General features: G+C 48.4%; 1 protein-coding gene across 5 annotated transcripts in view; it reads right to left on the reverse strand.

Annotated features, from left to right (window-relative positions):
* The window catches only part of LOC149327865 (uncharacterized), a 465,648-nt gene that overhangs the window by 171,444 nt on the left and 271,671 nt on the right, over positions 1-22,533 (reverse strand). For all 5 annotated transcript variants that reach the window (XM_089563926.1, XM_089563922.1, XM_089563921.1 and 2 more), the window contains one exon: positions 47-73. Coding sequence is in view for 3 of the 5 variants with exons in the window: in XM_089563922.1 (XP_089420048.1) it covers positions 47-73 (27 nt within the window). In the remaining 2 variants the exon portion in view is untranslated. The remainder of the gene's footprint in view (positions 1-46; positions 74-22,533) is intronic.

Below are 22,533 nucleotides of genomic sequence, written 5' to 3' on the forward strand. Positions count from 1 at the left end.
CCATTTTGTTTCGTCTCAAATCGAACATCGTGAAAGCCGTACTCACAGCCGAGCTGCAGAAATCCAGCGGCGCCTGCCAAGCCATTCAGGAGAGCATGAAAAAAAAAGAAAAAAGAAACACAGAACCATTAACGCTTAGCACACAGAGCTTTGCGAAGTGTAAGACGCATTGAAGACATTGTCATTCAACAAGAAATGCTTTCACGCACACCAGCGAGTGATCGGACAAAGCAGTGCACATATAATGCACCGCTACTGCACCCAGTGCACTGGAGCGAAGTCTGGCATCCCGTAACGCCCTGCGAGAGGAAGGATTTATCGCCCGCCGCGGAAGTTTTTCAGCCTTTCGCCTTTGAGCGAGGCGAGCACGTGTCAAGGATGTGAGTGATATGCCTTTTGTTTGTTTGTCAATAAAACGACCGGCGATGCTCTGCATGGGATGATGCCTTAGCGATAGCCGCACCCACTGCGTGGGAGAAGTGCGTTCGCTTGCTTTACGACTAAAGCGCACAGGTGCGCGCGGCTGACTGGGATATCACTTTGTGTGCAGCGCATCGCCTTGCGTTAACATTTCCCTATGCTGCATGGTCTCCATCTCTTTTGTCACAGCGGGAACAGGTCAATAATAATAATAATAATAATAATAATAATAATAATAATAATAATAATAATAATAATAATAATAATAATAATAATAATAATAATAATAATGAGCTGAACAAAAAGAAGAAACCCAGTGGGTTATTGTCATCAGTAAAAGCACAGTGGTAGCTGAAATAGGAAAGTAGCAGGCACGGAAGAAGAAACGGGGCTTATTGCCCTTATAAAAATGGTCTATAGCCAGTCTATAGGCTTCTTATGGACTCTATTGCCTTTCTATAGAAGTTTTTTTTTCTCTATTCATAGGCTATAGACTCTCTATGGACAAAATTCTACTAAAACTGTATGGCCGTAAATCTATAGATTGCCTATAGACTGTCAATAGCATTTTTATTGCCTATAGACTACTCTATAGGATTTGTCTTTAGAGACTCTACAAAGTTTATAGACAGAAGTCTATAGACAGTCTATAGACTGTCTAAACTTTTTTTGTAAGGGTGGAGACGAGGAATGCCAACAAAAATTGAAGGGGACACTTGAGCTACGTATATGTACATGACACGCATATGTATATGACACGTACATGTCATGTAAGCAAGTATACGTGCGTAAACGAGAAAAGACGAAACAGGCAGTCGGCTGTTTTGTCTTTTTCTGATTATGAGGTGTTCACATGCACAGCACTACCAACTTTGCGACAGTTATGGGCGGAGGTCTCCGGATTAATAGCGACCACCTAAAAAGAACTCCGAAGTGCTTTCCGCCGTCACTGAAATGCAAAAATGCTGCGTCCAGGAATCGAACCCGCCACCGCGACATATGGCTTAGAAGCCGAGCATTACAGCCACTGAGCCATCACGTCGGGTGTGTGACGGCAGCGTACCGACCCCTGATTTTTCACAAAGAAAAATGCCTTCACTTCGTAAGAAAGCATGCGTACTACCCTGCGTACTGCCGCTTCAGTTATCAATCAATCAATCAATCATTCAATCAATCAATCAATCAATCAATCAGTCAATCGATCGATCGATCAATCGATCAATCGATCGATCGATCAATCAATCAATCAATCGATCAATCGATCGATCGATCGATCAATCAATCAATCAATCAATCAATCAATCAATCAATCCCAACTAAGCATCGGCACCCATTAACTAGCAGGCCTAACGACGCGCCAGTAGTACAGACTATTCGCATGCATGGCCAGTAGTTATGAGTATTTTGCGCTGAGGAATCGTGAAAAGCTCGCGTATTCTCTCTCATTGTTCAGAATGCAGGATAATTATTAATCTGACGGAATTAAACAAAGAGCATACTCTTCATGCTCGTCTAATCCGAACAGAAACAACCCATTTTTGAAAAAGCTTCATTTCAGATGCAATCAACGCGTATTCACTGTCGTCGGTTCACTGTCCTGTTCAGTACTGTGGTGCTGGCTTGCCTGCGCCAACGGTAACGCCCAGGAGGTCAGCGATTACGCTGCGCCTTGAAAATTGTTCGGTGGATTCAAAATCATTCGAGCACCGCGCGAGCCACTGCGGTCATGTGAGTCAGGATTCAGGAACTGACACGACCTCTGTCCTTGTAAATTTGTCTCCGCGAAATCGCCCCACTCCAAGTTCAAAACCGCAAACGCGGTGAGGCGGGAAATCATGCAGGCCGCACGCGCTCCGACGTCCTTGGCATCGGTCAAGTTTGGGGTGATGGTCAGCTCTCGGCAGGGGCGAATATCACCGGCGAGCACTGCGATAACCACGTTCTGCACCACGTACCCGTCTTATCGGCGCGCTTACGCCCGTATCAGCACGAGGAACTGCGCGGCGTCTCTCCTCTCGTGTCCCGTCCCGCTGCACTTCGGCCCCGCTGAGGCAACGAATTCGTGCATCGAGGCAGAACCGAATGCGGCTAAGAATAAAACCAAAAAGCAAGAGTAACCGCCAAACAAAGAGCGCGCGAGATAAGGCGCAACACATCGCCGCCTCCGATGCTCGAAACGCGCGGCGGTGATAAGCAATGCAGTACGCAAACGACATTGTAATCGAGTCGGGGATAAAGAAGCAAATGCAACCGAGGTCGGATGCGATAAGGAGTCCCGTCCCGAGTCCGTGAACACTAGAGGTGTCGCGCCGATAAAACGGAGACCCGATACTAGACATGTACGGCGAGCATGCCGATTCTTACGTAAGGAAGAGGAGTTATATGGTGGAAAATACAGAGCTGGCCCCGGAGAAACAAAAAGGCAATTCCTATTGTTCAATATTACATTTGAAACAGCGAAAAGGACAAAGCGAAACGGCTCCTGTCTAAAAATACCACTAACAGATGGCGACTTCGCTCGGGCTGCTAAAAATTGCTTCGTACTCTTGGGAGTACCAGAGCAGCAAGATTAACTCGCCGCGGTGGCTCAGCGGGGATGGCGTTCGCCTGTTGGATCCAAAGTCGTGAGCTCGAATCCCGACCTCGATGGCTTCATGTGGACAGGGGCGAGATGTATTTGCGTCCGTGTATTGTACTACGTTAGTGCACGTTGAAGGAAGGACACCACGTGGTTTCTTACAGCCCAGGCGTGTAGCCCTTAGACGTTAGGCACCGCATACACGACAGGAAGCTTCGCTTTGCAGCGTTGCTATGACAACCGCTATTACGAAATCAAATAGTTTCCTTTCTTAACGGAGGGAGATAATGCCCTTTCCAGAGGGTTGAAAGAACTGTTCCCTCTTGCTTGCTCCCGACAAGGTACTGATTGATGAATCATACCCAGTAATTCTGAACAGAAGAATTTTTGAACAGGAACCAGTTTATGAACACATTTTTTTTCATATATTTGTAAGATTTACTAACAACAATCAATATATCCGCATATCTCCCGCCCGCAGGTTGAATTTTTTTTGCTACGAGCGCTTTTACTGTTGTAAAAAGCGGTCTCAATTGGTTCTTGATGGTAGGCTTAGCTGTTTGATGCGAGTGATGGAAACACTCTAAAAGAAATATTTTGCTACACAACGTAAGAATGGTTCATTACCTTCAATATTTCCGTAACAATACCTTAGAATATTTGAACATTGAATTTTTTTTCGAAGAATGTTGGACGTGGATTGCTTTCCAGCTTAAGATTCATGCGCGTCTTTATAATACCGCTCAACAGGTTGTGCCCTCAGGTGCTGCAGCGGTTACAGCAAAACGAGCTTTACTACATAAAAATCTGTCTCATCCGTACCCGCCATTTAGCCTTTCTTTTAGCTAATCTCCTCCGTCTTTTAGCTATTCTCCTCAGGCAGCGTTTACCTGCCGTCGCGCAGTTGTGGCCAAAGCAACGAGGACATAGCCGAGCCATTGTACCGCGCGTGTTTTGCAGCACACGTCGTAAAAGTGCAACAGAGAGTGTCACATATCGCGTGATAAGATGCTTTCCGCTACAATAATATCTCTATCTCCTTGCTGCCAAATGCAATCAGCTACCACCGCCCCTCCTCATCGGCATAATGATACTGCTGAATTCCATGCAATCGGCCAGAACGATACAGACGGCCACAGGATGCATATAGGTACCGGGCCCCGCCTCCACACTTTTGCGCTACCTTCAGAACGAAGAAAGATACTAATGCCGTAATGCGCGCCTAGATGCTAACTACGACGGACACGCGCGTTTGCTACTGTTGTCGCATGGTGTGTTTTAGATATCGGCTGCTTAGCATATTGTCGACGGTTCTGTCCGGGCCTCAGTGGCTGCAAAGAGACTGTAACGACAAGTGTGCAGTGCGTTCTCAGCGGACGCTACTAGAACCCTCCCAAGCAGCACAGTGAATTGGCCCAATATTGTAAATGTGTTGGCAAAAGCCGTTCCTACAAAGGACCAAAGAAGAACCATCCATTTGCAATACTGGCCCGATGTTTCTGCAAGCTGTCCATTTTCCGTTGTCCATTTGGCGTCGATCTGGTCCTCTGTGATTGGTCGCTCAGATATACCCGCGGCTTTCAAACGTCTGTGGGAAGCGACCTTGCCATTGGATGGTTGGCGACCGGACCTCACCATTGGCTGAAATTGGCTGCGATATGCAGCCAATGGTGAAGTCCGGTAGCCAGCCGCCCAATGGCACGGTCGCTTCTCACAGACGTTTGAAAGCCGCGGGTATATCTGAGCAACCAATCACAGAGGACCAGATGGACGACAAATGGACAACGGAAAGTGGACAGCTTATAGAATACGGCCCCAAGTGGTCGGCATTACTCCAGAGCCCTCCATTACGGCGTCCCTCGTAGCGCATGCGCAGTCTTTGGGACGCAAAAATCAAGCATTCACATAACACTCCTGGTGCTCTTTCGTGATTCTTCTAGAATTTAATAACTTGACAGCAGTTTGGTTTGGTTTATTTGGGTTTAACGTCCCAAAGCAACTCACGCTATGAGGGACACCGTAGGGACCGTAGTGGAGGGCTCCGGAAATTTCGACCACCTGGGGTTCTTTAACGTGCACTGACATCGCACAGTACACGGGCCTCTGGAATTTCGCCTCCATCAAAATTCGACCGCCGCGGCCGGGATCGAACCCGCGTCTTTCGGGTCAGCAGCCGAGCGCCGTAACCACTTAGCCACTGCGGCGGGCACTTGACAGCAGTATTTGACTTATGGCACAGCCGCATACTACTGCTGTGTGGTCATTCACTGATCTTGTGATACTCTCTGCCCACGTACCGCCTTTGCCGAATGTAACCAAGCAATGGGGGTCTTCATCTCACCTATATACAGGATCCCTTATAGCAGCCCTAACGACCAAACCATGTAGCGAATAGCGGACAAGTCAGGAGGGAGTCTTTTTTATTGACAGTACCTTTTTACTGACAGGAGCAGTATTCTTAAAACTGAATGCGCGTTTTCTGCCAGTTGATAGCCAAGATGACTAGGACACTTGTACTTTTAAGCATTCCTCCGGTGCATGAAATACCTGGTCCCCCTCCCCCCCCCACCCCCCCTCCGAGTATAATTTCCAGAAACTCTACGGCTGTTCAACACCATGGCGTGGCGTTTTCTTACCACCCTCTCGACACGACTTCCAGCGCAAGCCAAGTCGCGCGCTAGCTCGGACGGGCAACGGAAGCCGCAGAGACAGGCTGCACCACCGAGGGGTGGATGGAAACGCGGCGAGAGAAAGAATTCTCGACGCCGTCGGCCGTAGCGTCAATAAACAAAGCGTGTACGTGTGTCTGTGTCCACGCGTTATGCTAGTGTTTGTGTATGTGCGCTAGTGCGAGAGAGGGTCTCTCGCCCACGTCCGGTTTCTGTCGCTGCCAGCGAATGAGTCACGCCGCCTCCGCCAGCGGTAAACAAGGCGCTGCCGGCGCCCATAAACAAACAAGCGCCTCGCCCCGCGTGTCCCGGCGGTAGGAACAACAAACGCCACGTCCGGCCCCGACGCTGGCTGAGCGAGTCGGTTGCTACGCCAGCGACGGCGGCGTGACTGCGCCGGAGACACGGCGTGAGTCGGTGAAGTATCGACCGCGCGAGAATTAGTTGAATGGCATGCCAGCCAGGCGAGTCGGCGGATTTGCGCCAATTCTTTGTTTAGCGGCAAAAGGTAGGCAGGTATGCGCGGGCTTAATGTCCCGAAGTTGCACATGTTGTGTAAATGATGACGTGGTGCAGCGCTCTGGATCAACGGGCAGAAAGTGAGAGGCGGACCGTTCCTCACAAAAATTTTTTTACATGGTCGGGAGATATCGAGAAATTTGAACGGACAGACTGCATTCATTCGACTATTTTGGCCGAAAAATAGTGTTCGGTATGGTTTTCCTATGCAGAATTTCTAGCTTGGGGTAGGTAGGAAGGCCCCCCCCCCCCCCTACCACACCAAAAAAAGAAATCATGCCCTGATGTGCGGTGTTTATGCTCTCTCCTTTTAGAGATGAACCTTGAGATGGCCCTGAAGGCCATCTTTTAGAGATGGCCTTAGAAGCCTACCACATAAAGGAAAACGCAGAAGACTGTATTAGTGACACGTTCGTATCTCTGTACGCAGCTGAATTTTTGCGCTCGCGTCTGCGTTAACAGCCTTTGGCATGACTGTTGTGTTTCCAGATCGTGTTTGAGCATGCGTGGTCAGATGTATAAGTATGCGTTCTTACGAAGAATAAACCAGTTGTTAGTAGTGCCTGCATGTGTCTCTGTGTCTCTTCGTTGTGGATCGACCCGTGTTCGCGCAACCTTCGCCTTAACAGTAACCTGTACCAACTAGGCCCAACCGATGTTTTATTACAGATGAACCGAACGACATAACGGGGTGTTTGATTCTAACGCGCTCAATGCTTTGCCCGTAATAACCAAGAAAGGCGCGTGTTGTCCGCAGACTGCCACGTCGGGTGTAGCAGCAGCAGCGGCCTTACGCAGTATACGAGCAACACCAGCCGCCGTCTCGTGCCGGCGGAACGCGGCTCTCCGCTGCACGCCATCTTACATTCTAACACTCCGGCCAGTAAATCAATCACTTTCTTCATCGTACCGGCCTCATACTTTTTCGGGTGCGGCACGGGTTTCTATCCTTCGATCCCTATGACCCCCCCCCCCCCCCCCCCCTTTTTTTTCTCTTTAATTTACGGGCCAACGAACAAGAACTACCACTCATCGTATTCTAAATCGGTGTTGAGTCGGCCACTTTACGGTAATTGCCGCTTTAACTCTTTGTTATGGAACTCTTTGCCACTTCTCCCTTCAGCGATACATCAGCATCGACAGTCACCACCATCATCATCAGCAGCATCATTTGTTCCACTGCAGGAGAAGGCCTATCGCCCAACGGTTTCCACATTATCGTGCTCTGCATCTGCTCTGCCCTCGTTATTTCAGTAAAGTGCCTGAGCTTATCGTTATATCTGACCTGTGGTAGACTCCGAGTTCGTGTTTCTTTGCGTCTTATTTTACATTTTCACTGACCACCGCCTTCCAACTCTGCTTATTTCAAGTCCTGCCCATGAAGCGATGTATACACTGAAGCAAAGCTATGCTGCTTTCCGGCTTCCTATTTCGGGTGTGAAGGAATTTCGGACGCTAGTTAAATTGTGTTTCTTCCAACAGGTGTCGCTAGCGACAATTCAGATTAACCGCATCATGCAGCCATAGAAGCAGCTAAATATTTCTGCTCAAAACCTGCACACTTAACTACACGCTGCAGCTGACACGCTCGCTAATGAATCCGGAAGGCAGTTTACGACGCCGGTTGTGCAGAAAATCGGCTATTATTCGTGTTTCTAAGCGTTATCCAGCCTGCCAAACCTCTCCCCAGGCAAAAGCAATACATCTAAGTAGCACACATTTTAATCGTAAGCGTCACGCGGCCTGTCTGCCTCTGGCTCTGCGACGCACATTTTAGCTCAGAATAAATATTGAAGAAATGCGCTGGTACTCCTTGTGCGACGGCAACTTTGTTGCTCTAAAGAATGGCAAAGCTGCAATTGCGAAACAAAGCGGTGCTTCGAGCGCAATAGTTCGAAAAGGAAAATAATTCCAACTAGCATCTCGGCATGCTCGAAGATACATGACGCTTTGCACTACATGGCGATTTACTTTCGCCGTAATAATAAACCACTGTAGAAGATTCGAAAATACTGGCGATTTGGAAGCCCCAGAGCATAATTGCAATTTCACTTTGGGCCTTGCTTTCTGGCTTCCCTCCATCGATCAACCATGGTGCTAGATGATGATGATGATAGCGCTTGTCCTGTTGTTTCCTCGTCCTCTAATGCGCTAAGCTTTCTGCGTGCCGCAAGAAATTATGCACTTCGAGTTGAAATTCCTCGTATTCGCTAGCCGATACTTCATAAATTTTGAATCGCATTTCTGAAATATTTACGTTCATCTGCTTCGTCTTTCTCACCATTTTTTGCCACACGCCCCCAAAATCACCCCTTAGAGCAGAAGTAGCATAGAAGCGTCGGTCGGTAGATAGATAGATACTTGAGGCCTTACCCTTTGCAACGGGCGGGCACCACTAGGTTGAGCACCCAGACCAAAAAACGAGAAGATGAAAACGCGAAAGGAAAGAAGAAAAAAAAGCGCATAAGAAAGGTGTTGCGCGTGAGGTGTTGCGCCATCTTTTGGACAGACAAGTAACTAGTTTCGCAGCGCACTGTAAGTACAGGGTCGTCCACTCTTAGTTAGAATGCGCTAGCGCATGGCCGTCGTGCTCTTTGGAGGGTCACTGCGCCCGAAACGGCTGCGCATCGAAGCAAAGTTGCAGATGACGCGTGGCACCACGTCCAGGTACACCTTCTCTTGCGCCACTTTGCTGCGATGAGCGACTGTGTCGCACGCGGTGGCCCTCTGAAGAGTGCGGCCATGCGCTAGCGCATTTTGACTGAGAGTGGGCGACCCTGTACCTGCAAGATATATGCGCAATAATGCCAGTGTGCTTACAGATTGCATTCCATGCGTGATGTGAGCCGCTACCTGATCAAAGAGCGCACAATAGCGGCTTCGCTTTGCACAAGGCTAGAACTCCTCTCCGCAATCTTGCTGTGTGATGTCACGCCACGAGCGAAGCTTAGCCTACATACCAGCCTGCCGCTTAGCAACATGTGAATGATGGTGCGAATATTTGGCCGGCTAGTATGTAGACCGAGTCTACACGTGCGAGAGACCCTGTATTAATTTAAATCGTGCGGTTATGTTTAGAGAACTTCAACCCTACCAGCCGTAAAACTCCCAAAATCTTCATAGACCTCAGACATTAAGATCATTCACTTTGATTGGTCAAGAACAGGAAGTTGGCTATCGTCACTTCAGTTGAGGCGTTCAGAGGAACTGCCTGTTGACTTAAAAATTCCCGAGGGCGTCATTAATAGCTCGTTTTTTGTCTCTAAGGTAGCGCAACTATCTGTTGAGTACCAAAAGCTAGCCGCGTGTCAAGCCCAGATTTTCCGTCGGAGCTTCACAACCGGCAGGATTGAACTGTTCTCCTAGGAACTCGGGGCTGCGCGAAATCAGTTCCAAAGGGGTCAGGTTCGAGTATGCGGTTCAGAGTGATTTCTAGACACATAACAACGTCCTTAACATCGCAACTGGGTGTCGGTCCATACAGCTGAAGAGTGTCATGCTTGCTGCTGCTCGTGTAGAGAGGCGCTTGTATAGAGTTCGCAGATGGCAGAACGTTATACCAGTAGAACACCCACTTTGCATGCTAGGAAGAAGTCAGAGCTGGTTTAGAATCTACGCACCAACCCCAGGCTACCAGCACGATTGGCCGACGAGGCAATATTTGATCTTATTTTGTTACTTTCAGGACTTTGGCCCCACTAACAACATTAGGCTTAGTTTGTACTAACGTATACGTGATGTTCAAACGCCAAATTTCATGACCTCCATTTCTGTTCGCAAATTTTTTTCTTTTCATTCGAATATTCTTCCATCACTATCCAGCCTGATTTCTCTCTCCTTAAACTACCCTCACAACGCAGAGTATCTACTGGGAGATTTCATTTTTCGTCTCCAACATATACAGACTGGCAGAAACATCCGCTATTTATTAGAGAGCGTTCTTTTCCTCCCTGCAAACAAAGGGAAGTTGATGGCAGCGAGAGAGAAATTTGAAGACACGAAACACACGCGCGGAGGTAGTCAGCAGAGCCAAGATGGGCCTCAGGTCCGTTTGACATACTACACTAGGATGGGCTCCCAACAAAGAGGTAAAACACAGCAGATGGTTTTAGCGTGGTTAAAGCGCGGACTACCGCGCAGTAGCACTAGTTACAGTGGGAACTTTAAGTCCTTACGTGCTAAAAGCATTTCATCACGAAGGTCTTTGACTTAAAGGCATTTATCCTGAAAGAATTCTACTCAAAGGCCTTTAATCCTGAATGCATTTACCATGAAGGCCTTCACCCCGATGGCGTTTACCTAAGGCCTTTACCCTAAAGGCATTTTGCCGCCGTGGCGGCTTAGTGGTTATGATTCTTGGCTGCTGACCCGAAAGACACGGGTTCGATCCCGGCCGGTGCAGTCGAATTTTGATGGCGAAATTCCAGAGGCCCGTGTACTGTGCGATGTCAGTGCACGTTAAAGAACCCCAGGTGGTAGAAATTTCCGGAGACCTCCACTACGGCGTCCCTCATAGCCTGAGTCGCTGTGGGACGTTAAACCCCAGTAAAACCAAACCAAACCTAAAGGCATTTTACCTAAAGGCCTTCACCATGACGAGTAGTGCTATCGCACTAAAATTAAAAAGGAAAACGAAATCTCGAGTTGCACGCTTCCGACGCTAGCAACGCAAGTGCGAGTGCCTTGTCTCGTTCGCGTCATTGCGCATTCCCTCCCGTTCGTTTCATCTTCATATCTGCCCGCCCGGAATAGATCCACGCGCCATACGCCGACGTTCACGCGTTCAGTTGTGTCGGCTGCACGGAGCTGCCTCGCACGGAGCGGCCGTCGTTCTTTTACGGCAACGAGCAGAAAAAAGCTTGCAAGGGTAATTCGTGCTCCGCTTCAATTACCCTGGCCTGGATTGTATACTGCACGCTGCTATGAAATATGCCCAAGAGCAATCCTTCATCCAGCAGTGCAGATTTTTCACTCCCCTCGTTCAACTCCCCTTGTACGAGCTCCCTCAGAGGCCAATGTCTCGCTCGGGACTATCAGTTTCGGTTACTACACTTTATTTAGCGCACTTTCGCAGTTGTGTATTAGTTTGTCTCAAGCCTGCTTTTGTGGCACGCTGCCCACCTGGCCACCACGCTGTGGCCAACCTGTTCAAGTGTGTGTGTGTGTGTTTGTGTGTTCACCAGGCAACCTGTCCACCGTGGCAGGTGGCAGTTCAATTATTGGACACCTTTAGCATACCGTGTACCGTGTTACCTTTACCGGAGTACCGGGAGCCCGCCCACCACCAGTGGGTACGCGCTGATTGGTCCCAATGCTGCAGGCGCGCGCATAGCTGCCGGGTACGTGGCGCCATCTGGCGGCGTCAAGGAGATTTGCGCATGCGCACTGGCTGCACGCGGACTCCTGGTACTCCGGTAAAGGTAACACGGTACAGGGTACGCTAAAGGTGTCTGATGACTGGTCACGAGGGGTTGCTTGAAGGGCAGCCTGGGTCGCACAAGCCCCACCGGTGGCAGCACCTGTCATCGCAGGGTAGTGGCGCATCGCATAACCGTGGGACTCCCAAGGATCTGCGAATGTAAACTTGAGAGTGACCAATTCCGCACATGTGGACATTAACCCATTATCGCTATTCGAACACCGGAACCGAAGTGAAAACCCAAGTGCTAGTGCACCTGATTCGCATTCTTGCTTAATATGCAAATTGACTTTCATTCATTTTCTTTTAATATTCTTTGCTTCCCGACGCACCTGTGTAACAAAGACAATCTACCCTTCTTCCTATGCCGCTATCTGAAGAGTGCGCTGACTATGTGGTCACGTGAACAGTGTGCGTTAACCAAAAAGATTTTGACTGTTCATTGTTGTCCACGTCCATTCGCGGACGAACGGTCAAAAAGTGCGCGGAGAAGAGGACACGACGGCGACGAAAGAAGACAATCCAACGCAAGCGCTCACTCGCAACTGCACGTTTATTTGGGAAATTTTGTGAAGCACTACCTTTTCGATGCACCCGTAAGCCGAAAGAGAAGTGGGAAGTTGCGCGCAGTGAACCAGAGTTCACGCGAAAGACATGACGCCGGAACAAATCAGCCCTTACCATCGCGTTCAGTTCGGTTTGCTGGCGTGTGCCCAAGAAAACAGCCCTTCGACACGAGAGACAGGAAGAGGCGGAACGGAACAGCAGAGGGCACTGACAAAGAAACGAACATATATTCCGGACGCAGTCAAATACGTAAACAGGGGAACGAGGGCATGCTGAGGACTGACATTCTACACGCCACAGCCCGGTCTTGCATTTCGAGCAGTACACCACAATGCAGGCGCAGCTGGGGTTCGACCACGTGACCTTGTGGGAGGTGAACAGTGGCTCACACTAAAAGGATGTTCGTGTCGAAACGATGCCAGAGCAGAGTGAACACGAACGAACGACCTCGACACGGGGGAAAAAAACGCGCACAACACCTTCAACGCCCAGGGTGCGTACAGATACACGGGTGTTCCTTTCATGGACTTGGAGACGCCAAACTTGCGGAAGCCACATGGCGCCCATATGCAATGCCGCGAGTATGCGGAACGCCGAATGCACGCACGCCCTTGGAGGCGGGAAGAGAGGGAACGAAGGGGGGGGGGGGGGGGGGGGGGGGGAGGGTCAAAGCGGGGCCGGTTACGGCGGGTCCCAGCCGGTTGGGTTTGTTGACGCCACCGCCATGCGTCCTTTCTTTCATGGACTCCCCCCTCTCGTTCGCCTCGCCCCGTTCTTCGGCGCGTACGCTTTCTCCGCCGCCAGCCGTGGAGAACGTACACACACTAGCGCGGGCCAACGCGCGCCGCTGTAAACATGGCCCGCCGCCGACGACGCCGACGCGTGCATGACCCAGAACGGCGACGGCGAACGAAGCGCTCGGTTCCGCACAGGCGCGCAGCGTAGCATGCCCGGAGGGGACGTGCGTCGATTGTTGTAGGAGGGGTGAGGTCGAACGTGGCTTCTGCCACCGACTTGAATCAATGAATGAATGAAATGAAGAAGCCAGTGAAATAAGTCAACATGTGAACGAAGAAACAAAACAACTAAATGTGCTAACGAATGAATGTGTGGTATGGTATGGTATAGTGTGGCACGGTATGGTATGGTACGGTATGGTATGGTATGGTGTGGTATGGTTTGGTATAGTGTGGTCTGGTCTGGCATGGTATGCTATAGTATGGCACGGTATGGTATGGTACGGTATGGTGTGGTATGGTATGGTATAGTCTGGTTTGGTCTGGCATGGTATGGTATGGTCTGGTCTGGTCTGATCTGATCTGACGTGGTCTGGTCTGGTCTGGTCTGGCCTGGCCTGGTATGGTGTGGTATGGTATGGCACGGTGTGATGTAGTACAGTGTGATGTGATATGGTATGATATGGTACGGAATAAGGGGTTTTATGCCTCGAAGCTTCGCACGGGCTGTGAGGGACACCGTCCTGGAGAGCTCCGAATCAGTTTCAAACACCTAGGGTTCTATAACGTGCGCCCACACCGCGAGGCATGTGACTATATTTTTTTTTGCATTTCGTCGTCACTATGAAATTTGGAGGACACAGAGTGCGGTTTAGGGTCTCGCACACGGGAGACGTATTGTGCGAGGCGAGACCAAATGGCGGGCCGAAGGTTTGTTAATGAAACAGCCCACTTTTACTTAACCGGAACATACACAGGAATTAGGAGATGGTGGGGTAATTGTGAGCGCATCCCTTGAGGTCGGAGGAAGGGGGTTGACGTCGGTGAATTTTTTTTCATTTGCGTTCTCTTCGCTCCTCACCTGGGCTGCCAAATTTAAATTTTCTATAACGCCAAATTTAAATTTTTGTTTATATTGTCTGATTCGCTCTTTAGCTTCGCCAACCTTATTCTCCGAATTTTCCAGCTTTCATCGTTTTCTGTAACGTTATTCGCATTTGTGGTGAATAATTTCCTTCAGGGTGGCTTTTCAAGTTCCGTACTCTGTATGATATAGCGCAGAAATTGCTTCTACTGGAATCATTGTTGAACGAAACATTTAAGCCTTCTGATCATAGCAGTTGGTTTAACGGCGTGGAATTAAACTAATGCGTTAGGAATCGCGTGGATCCCTCGGGGCACCTATAAACACGCTGCGAGGTGCTAACAACGGATACATTTTTGTTGGCGGATAGCTTCCATCACAATGGTGTCAGTGGTGGAGGTGTTGGTTAATTCAAACTCACCATCTCGCGAGCGATTAAACCCGTCAGCTCGTGGGTTCTTGAGATCAATGAGCGCCCAGTTCCAAAGCGAGAACCGCAGCGCCTAAGAAAACTACCCGTGCCCGTCATTGCGTCTTTGCCAATCGATCCTATAGCTCGCGCGTATACATGGTAAGAAGGCATCAATCGGCGCGAGCTCGCGGATTCGACATGCCAACGGCATGGCACCCTCACCCTCGTTCGGGCTCTAGCTCGAAATCATATTCAACTCTCTCTCCCTCTCAGCAGCGTTTAGGTGGCTATACGGAGCTCGAAGAGGCAAGAGCGGCGACGCATCTCACCGTAGCACGCATTAGAAAAACGCAGCACGACTCAGTCGTAACGCGCTTCGATCATCATCATCGTATACACGGACAGACGCGCGATGAGGGCGACATGCCCGCCGAGAAAGAAAAAAAAACCTAAACACAAAAAGTGAGGAACACACAACGTGACGACGACTCGGCGACGCCGCCGGGGCAGTCATGGGGTCGAGGAGGAGGGGGAAAAATAGAAACAACGGGACACGGACGGGACCGACGCCGCCGCCACGGCATAGTGGGTGTGTTGTGCTGCTGCTGCTACGGCACCCATCGCCGGAATGGCGTGTCGCGGCACCGATCAGTCGGAATACAAATGCACTCGAATGGGAGGAAGCCAAGCGCCGCATCTGCTGTGTGTGTGCGTGTGTCTGTGTGTGCGGTCCCGAAAGCGCGACGCCAAAACACGGGCGTTCATTGGGGCCGAGCGAGGGAGAGTCCGATGCGCATTGCGCGCCCGAATATACTGCGGCCCCGCTTTGGTGGTTCCGCGGCCGGTCACGTCCGGTTATGAGTTCTCTCGTCCGTGCTATGCCCCCGCCTACCTGGCGGCCACCCGACGGTCGCTTTTCCTGCCCAGTCAACGAGTCCCGTTACTCAGCGGAGAAACCGAGAGGCCGGTGGTTCACAGTGCGCGCTGTAGAGATCGGAGGGCTATGTACAGTCTTTGTCAAAAGTAACCAGGCTGCACGTTTTTTTCTTCTCAGTCGTGTATTAAAGCTATTATTCCCGGCCTCAAGCTATAAATCTCTGTATAGCAAGAAGAACCCCTGTTCTCACCTTCAAAAAACTTTTTTTTATCTTTAGCGAAGCCGTGAGGGCTCTGTTATGCGAATGAGAAGCAAACCATGGAGCCTGATTACTTTTGACAAAGACTGTACATATGCAGTAATGTTGAAGGCAAACAGCGCAACGACGCAGACAGAGTAGAAGAAAACACAGGACAAGCGCTGTCCTGTGTTCTTCTACTCTGTCTGCGTCGTTGCGCTGTTTGCCTTCAATATGTACCACCAACTCGCCCGTTTGGCTATAGTGTTGAATATACAGTAAGGCGACTGAGTGTTTGAACATCGAGCCCCCAGTGAGGTACCGGTTAATAGAAAGCTTTAACTTAGTTGGACGCACTACGCGTTTTTCTGTGCTGTATCGAGAGTTTGAACTCAGCGAAGATGTATTACCGTAGACATATAGTATACAGGATCAACGTACGCCTGGTGCGTATACGTGCATGTGCAGGATGAGGAGCCAGGTTCGGTGCTCACCTGCCACTGCCGCCGCCGGGCTAAAACTCTCTTATGATATTATTTTGATATAACGAATATGTATTATAACACCTACACGCATGCCAGGCCTTCGAGTGGCTGCCGCCTATGCGCAGTGACAGGTGCCCCCCGCCCCTCCTCTTACTTTGCTGCTGCACCCGAATGGTTTGGTATACTCTCACGGTAATGCGTCTCGGCTATGCTAAAATTATTCTCGTTTTGCTATAGGCTCGCCGTAGAAGACTGGGTCTGCTCAAAACTTCCTCCCATCGACGCGCCGAGGTTAATTGAAGTTGTGCCGATATCTCATGGCATTATGGCAACGCTCTCATGAAACATCCATGCGCTGGACAGGTTACAATGACAAGCTACCATGAACTGAGGAAAAAGATTACTACACCATGTACCTCAAAGACAAAACTTAGAATGAACCTTTTGCGATTACACGCGCAGAGCGATAGCGAATGGGTGTGTTAAAAAATTTTAAATTTTATGCAATGTTGCAGCTTTTCTGAAAAAATTCGCATTTCATGTTTCTTTCGCGAAGTATTGCAACTGACTTAGAAGATTCCTGTCCCCCGCAAGAATAGCCACTTGCTAGATCATCTGTTGTTCCCCAACCGAATCCGATGGTGCTAATGATATATGTCTACAAATTAAATCTGTGGTCGAAATGCGCAGTGTCCAACTCCGATGCATATTGGAAGTGCGTACAGAGCTGTCGAACCTATAAGCACCTATGAATACCTTCCATATGCTGCGCATAGACAGCTGGCATCACCAAGGGAACCCATTAATAATAAATCAAAGTGTTTTATTTATGTGTGCAATTCATGCCAAGAGCCGGCTTTTACGCACCGTTTCGAAAAGGCTTCCACAAACCGCCACCAGATGGATGCACAAGGCAGGTCCTAAATGACAAAGCGCGTTTCCTTCTTTCTTTCGTTCTTCCTTTCTTACTTTCTTTCTTTCTTTCTTTCTTTCTTTCTTTCTTTCTTTCTTTCTTTATTTCTCTCTTTCTTCCTTTCTTTCCTCCTTTCTTTCTTTCCTTCTTTCTTTCTTTCTTTCTTTCTTTCTTTCTTTCTTTCTTTCTTCCTTCCTTCCTTTCTTTCTTCCTTTTCTTTCGTTCTTTCTTCCTTTCTTTCTTTCCTCCTTTCTTTCTTTCTTTCTTTCTTTCTTTCTTTCTTTCTTTCTTTCTTTCTTTCTTTCTTTCTTTCTTTCCTCCTTTCTTTCTTTCACTCTTTCTTTCTTTCTTCCTTCCTTTCTTTCTTTCTTTCTTCCTTTCTTTCTTTCTTTCTTTCTTTCTTCCGTTCTTCCTTTCTTACTTTCTTTCTTTCTTCCTTTTTTTTCTTTCTTTCTTTCTTTCTTTCTTTCCTCCTTTCTTTCTTTCTCTCTTTCTTTCTTCCTTTCTTTCTTTATTTCCTCCTTTCTTTCTTTCTTTCTTTTCTTTCTTTCTTTCCTCCTTTCTTTCTTTCCTTCTTCCTTTCTTTCTTCCTTTCTGTATTTCCTTCCTTCCTTCTTTCTCTCTTTCTTTCTTTCTTTCTTTATTCTTTCCTTCTTTCTTTCTTGATTTATTTATTTATTTATTATTTATGTATTTATTTATTTCACTCTCTCTTTATTTCTTTCCTTTCCTTCTTTCGTGCTTTTCCTCTCTTTCTTACTGTCTTTCTTTCTTTCTTTCTTCCTTTCTTTCTTTCTTTCTTTCTTTATTTATTTCTCTCTTTCTTCCTTTCTTTCCTCCTTTCTTTCTTTCCTTCTTTCTTTCTTTCTTTCTCTCTTTCCTCCTTTCTTTCTTTCACTCTTTCTTTCTTTCTTCCTTCCTTCCTTTCTTTCTTTCTTTCTTTCTTTCTTTCTTCCTTTCTTTCTTTCTTTCTTTCTTCCTTTCTTCCTTTCTTACTTTCTTTCTTTCTTCCTTCCTTTTCTTTCTTTCTTTCTTTCTTTCCTCCTTTCTTTCTTTCTCTCTTTCTTTCTTCCTTTCTTTCTTTATTTCCTCCTTTCTTTCTTTCTTTCTTTTCTTTCTTTCTTTCCTCCTTTCTTTCTTTCCTTCTTCCTTTCTTTCCTTCTTCCTTTCTTTCTTCCTTTCTGTATTTCCTTCCTTCCTTCTTTCTCTCTTTCTTTCTTTCTTTCTTTCTTTCTTTCTTTCTTTATTCTTTCCTTCTTTCTTTCTTGATTTATTTATTTATTTATTATTTATGTATTTATTTATTTCACTCTCTCTTTATTTCTTTCCTTTCCTTCTTTCGTGCTTTTCCTCTCTCTCTTTCTTACTGTCTTTCTTTCTTTCTTTCTTTTTTCGTTATTTATTTCTTTATTTCTTCCTTCCTTCTTTCTTTGTTTCCTTCTTCCATTCTTTCTCTTTCTTCCCCTTCCTTCCTTCCTTCCTTCCTTCCTTCCTTCCTTCCTTCCTTCCTTCCTTTATTTTTCTAGCATTCTTTGCACTGTAGACGGCAGCCTAGCCATGGCGTGCAGACACTGCAGATAACCCAACTGCTTTTGCATCGGTAACATATCGACCAGGTTGCGGACGGCTCCAAGGAACAAAGAATTTAGCCAGCCATCGACGTAAGTGTTCAGCGTTGGAGCCAGAAGAAAACAGGGCCTGTATGGACTGCTTCATCGTTCACATGCGACGCGCTCGTCGCACAGAACGAGCGGCCGTTCCGGCGCCGAATTGTTTTAGCGTTAGGCGTGCGTGATAGCCGCGCATTTGAGCGACGACGCATTCAGCGAATGCAGTGGGTTTTGCATCGATTGCGTTGCAGCTGGTTTTGCGTTCCAGATGATTGGCAACATGCGAGCGCCCATCAGTCTTTCTCGCAACTTCGCTCTCACCTCCGCATTCTTGGAAAAAGAAGTGGAGTTGTGGTTGGAAGATGTCTATATCATTATCATCAACACCATAATCATCGCCATCATCGCCATCAACGTCCAGTGCAGGGCGAAGGCAGCTCCCGCATGCCTTCAAATAGTCATGTACTGTGTCAGCTGCGGCCACATTATCCGAGAAAACCTCATATAATGCCAACCACCCTCCTGACTCTTTGCAACCCGCTGACACGCTTCCCTTCCATTGGAATCCACACACAGAACACGAATTCGACTATACGGGAGTAAAAAGGGGAGTAAGCTGTCCTCTAGCGCAATCCGTTTTATAAAAAAGAGTGTGCTAGAGAACAGCTTACTCTCATCTTACCACTTCTGTTTAGAGTGCACCCCCCCACACACACACACACCCCTTACTTCAAGTGAGCATCGTCAGTTACCTTCCTTTCGCATTACGCCTCTCGAACTTGTACCGGTAACATCTATATAGAAAGGAACAGTCAATTGGGGCACAAGTACAGAATGTGTTGTAGTTTCTGCTGTAGAGTTGAAAATGCCCTGTGGTTATCACGCGTACAAAGGAACACTACTTGGAAAACGGGAGAAAGTTTGCTTCTTGGGCGAATGCTCATACTGGCACATGTTCCCTTTAATATTAATGCGACCTGTATATCTCCTTTTCATGGTTTTAATTAGGATACAAACAACTCGTGTTCCTTCCCAGAACCACGTTGCAGTCATCATATCTCTTAACGCTACTCCTGTCAGTTTATGGTAACACACAGCGCAAAAGACAAGGAACCAGAGTAAGAAAGACACAGGACACAGGTGTTATCATGAATCTTTATCAACTAGCCAAGTTGAACGTCTTGCTAAATCCTGTCAGATTAGTTTGCATGGCTGGCTGCGCTGATCTTCAACTGGGAACATTTTTATTTTATTCCCTTTCTTCTTTCTTTGACATGCGCTTGTTTGAACGATGAGATAAATGGCTAGACTGCAGCTTACACCTCTCTTGCAAACCTGATATGAATTCTGTGACAGTCCTTTGAATCAAAATTTAGACCTCTTTCGTGTATCAGTCGTATTCATACTGATCTTGGTTAATCGCTGACACTTGTTTACACTGGCGAAGATACGGAAAGTCCGGAGGTATTTTTCCCCTCCGAGTTTGTTCCGCTTGTGATTGAAAAACAAAAAAAAACAAAAAAACTGTCATGTAGAAATTGCGGACTCGGGCAACAACAGCAAGCTCTGATCTAGGTAACGTTCGGGGCTAACAAGTAGCAATTAGAGCCACCGCGCCATCCACCACCGTTCACGCATGGGGCAGGTTCAGGATTGCACAGTTTACTTTCCGCGTCTGAGAATAGCACACACAGCACGGCGCCCCCGCTTGGCCCAGAGCCCGAGCAGCCATAGTTCCGCGATCAGTCTCTGTTGGACAGCTCGCTATCGCATGACGCTGATGTTATCTGGCTACAACAGATTAAGAGCGCCTGCCAGAAAACAACGCCATGCCTCATCTCGAAAAAAACCAAAACAAGGTCAAAGGATCATCTCAAGCATGAAGAGTGTTTACCTTGTTTACATTAACACTGTGGTCGTTGATGACCTCTTTAAACATTGTTTTTTCTTGCAGTTTGTGCACTGACGTCCTCCTGGTGGCTTTTTGCTCATGGCACCTCCTCGTGTATGGCACCTCTCATCATCATCACCAGCCTGACTACGCCCACTGCAGCGCAAAGGCTTTTCCCATGTCTCTCCAACTGACCCTGTGTTTTGCCAGTTGCGGCCACCTTATCCCCGCATACTTCTTAATCTCATCCGCCCACCTAATTTTCTGCCGCTCCCTGCTACGCTTGCCTTCTCGTGGTATCCAGTCCGTTACCCTTAAGGACCAGCCGTTATCTTGCTTTCGCATTACATGCCCTGCCCAAGACCATTCCTTCCTCTTGATTTCAACTAGGATGTCATTAACTCGTGTTTGTTCCCTCACCCACTCTGTGCGCTTGCGGTCTCTTAACGTTAAACCTATCATTTTTGTTTCCATAAGCAGCGGAATAACTCAGTGAATTGGATTACACTCAGTGATCGAGACATCGCTGAACACTGTGAACCAGAACCGACATTGATTGCTTTGGCATTGAACTACTCCGAATAAAGTTCCTTCTGCCGTCTATGTACAACACCTGTCGTTTGTCAATGAATCGTTAAAGTCGAGAGCAAGCTGAGCGAAGACACGCGTGTCAGCCGTGGCTTTGACCGCTCTTTCGACGTCGTCATGCCTTCGACGACGCGACTGATAACGAAACACGTCTCCGGCTAAAGAGTCCTGCTCGACAGCGCTGTTCACCGCCTTTGAAGGCGCTGCTCTCCAAAAACGGAAGCGCCGTTTGTCAGTTCGGCACGCTCTTCTCGTCTGGGTGCGCCAAGTTAAAACAAAACAACAACAACAAAAGGCGCGCACGCTACTGTCCACACTCACGCTACCGCGAAAACGCACGACAGGTATCCGCGTATACATAGTTGGCCAGGAGCATTAAGTGGGTGCGAGTTCGTTCAGCGGTTCGGCTGCCACAGCCCAGCGACGAAAAGAAGAAAGCGGGAAACGTAAACACGCAAAAGCGTACACTGCAAAGAAGAGTAGGATACGTAGATGGGTGCAATCGAGTCCAAACAGCCCGCCAGGCAAGAGACAAACCAACTCCCGCGTGGTGTGTGGGCGGAAAGGAAAGAGGTGGAAAAAGTGCGAGAGAGAGAGAGAGGCCTGCCGCTTCGCTTCCAACTGCGGGTACGTTTAATCGAGATGCCTCACGCCAAAGCCTCGGCGGTGCCACGGTGATGGTTCCACCACCTCTCCTCTCCTCCCCTCCCCCTAACCCTCTATCCCTCGCCTCCTCTCAGACAAGCGAAAACGAAGCAGTCCTCGGGCGCAAACCAACTGCGCCTCCGCGTGACGCAAAGCGAACTCCCCGGAGTGCCATCGCGACCGCACGTCGTCTTGCTTACGCTTTCGCGTCCGAAACTCGGTGGTCGCGCGGCGCTGTGCTGATGGCACCGAGTCCCGCCAGGTCAGAGCCACCGCACGCCCCCTCGCCGTACGGCTTCGCTGTGCACTACCCCCTTCCTCCTCCTCCCCTGCTCTTCCATCAAACGAACCTGGCTGCTGCTGCTGCTGTTTGTGTTGCTACTGCTACTGTCAGCCCCGACGATGTGCCAAGTGAATGTATGGAGAGGAAGTGCAATGGTCTTGGTGCGGTTTCGGCGCGTCCTGACCGAATGTTCGCTAAGCAGGTGGCGGTGGTTTTTGACTGCGCGGAAATTCACCAAGAGTCGTGATAATTCGCCGGTGGACTGGTTGGACTTTCGTATCTTTCAGCAGCAAAAAAAACCCAAAAAAAGCAGTACATGTGAATACAAGCAGCAGGCACGTGTCCAAAGGAAGAGAGGGCCCTCAAGTTCCTCCTCCACCCCAGCTATAGAAGAAATTACCCTGCCCCCCCCCCCCCCCCCCCCCCCCGCCCTCAGAAAAAAAAAAAAAGTCCTGACTACGTGCCTGACATGCAGGTATTCCCTTTCTTCCGTTTAGGACTCGCCACAAAATGCGGCCAATAGTACATCGTGATCATGTCCCATTTAAACATAAGACAGCAACGATAACAAAAGGAGAAAATAATTATGCTCATTCCT

The sequence above is a fragment of the Amblyomma mixtum genome, chromosome 10 (assembly GCF_055824585.1).
Source record: "Amblyomma mixtum isolate Tamu chromosome 10, ASM5582458v1, whole genome shotgun sequence".
Lineage (NCBI taxonomy): Eukaryota > Metazoa > Arthropoda > Arachnida > Ixodida > Ixodidae > Amblyomma > Amblyomma mixtum.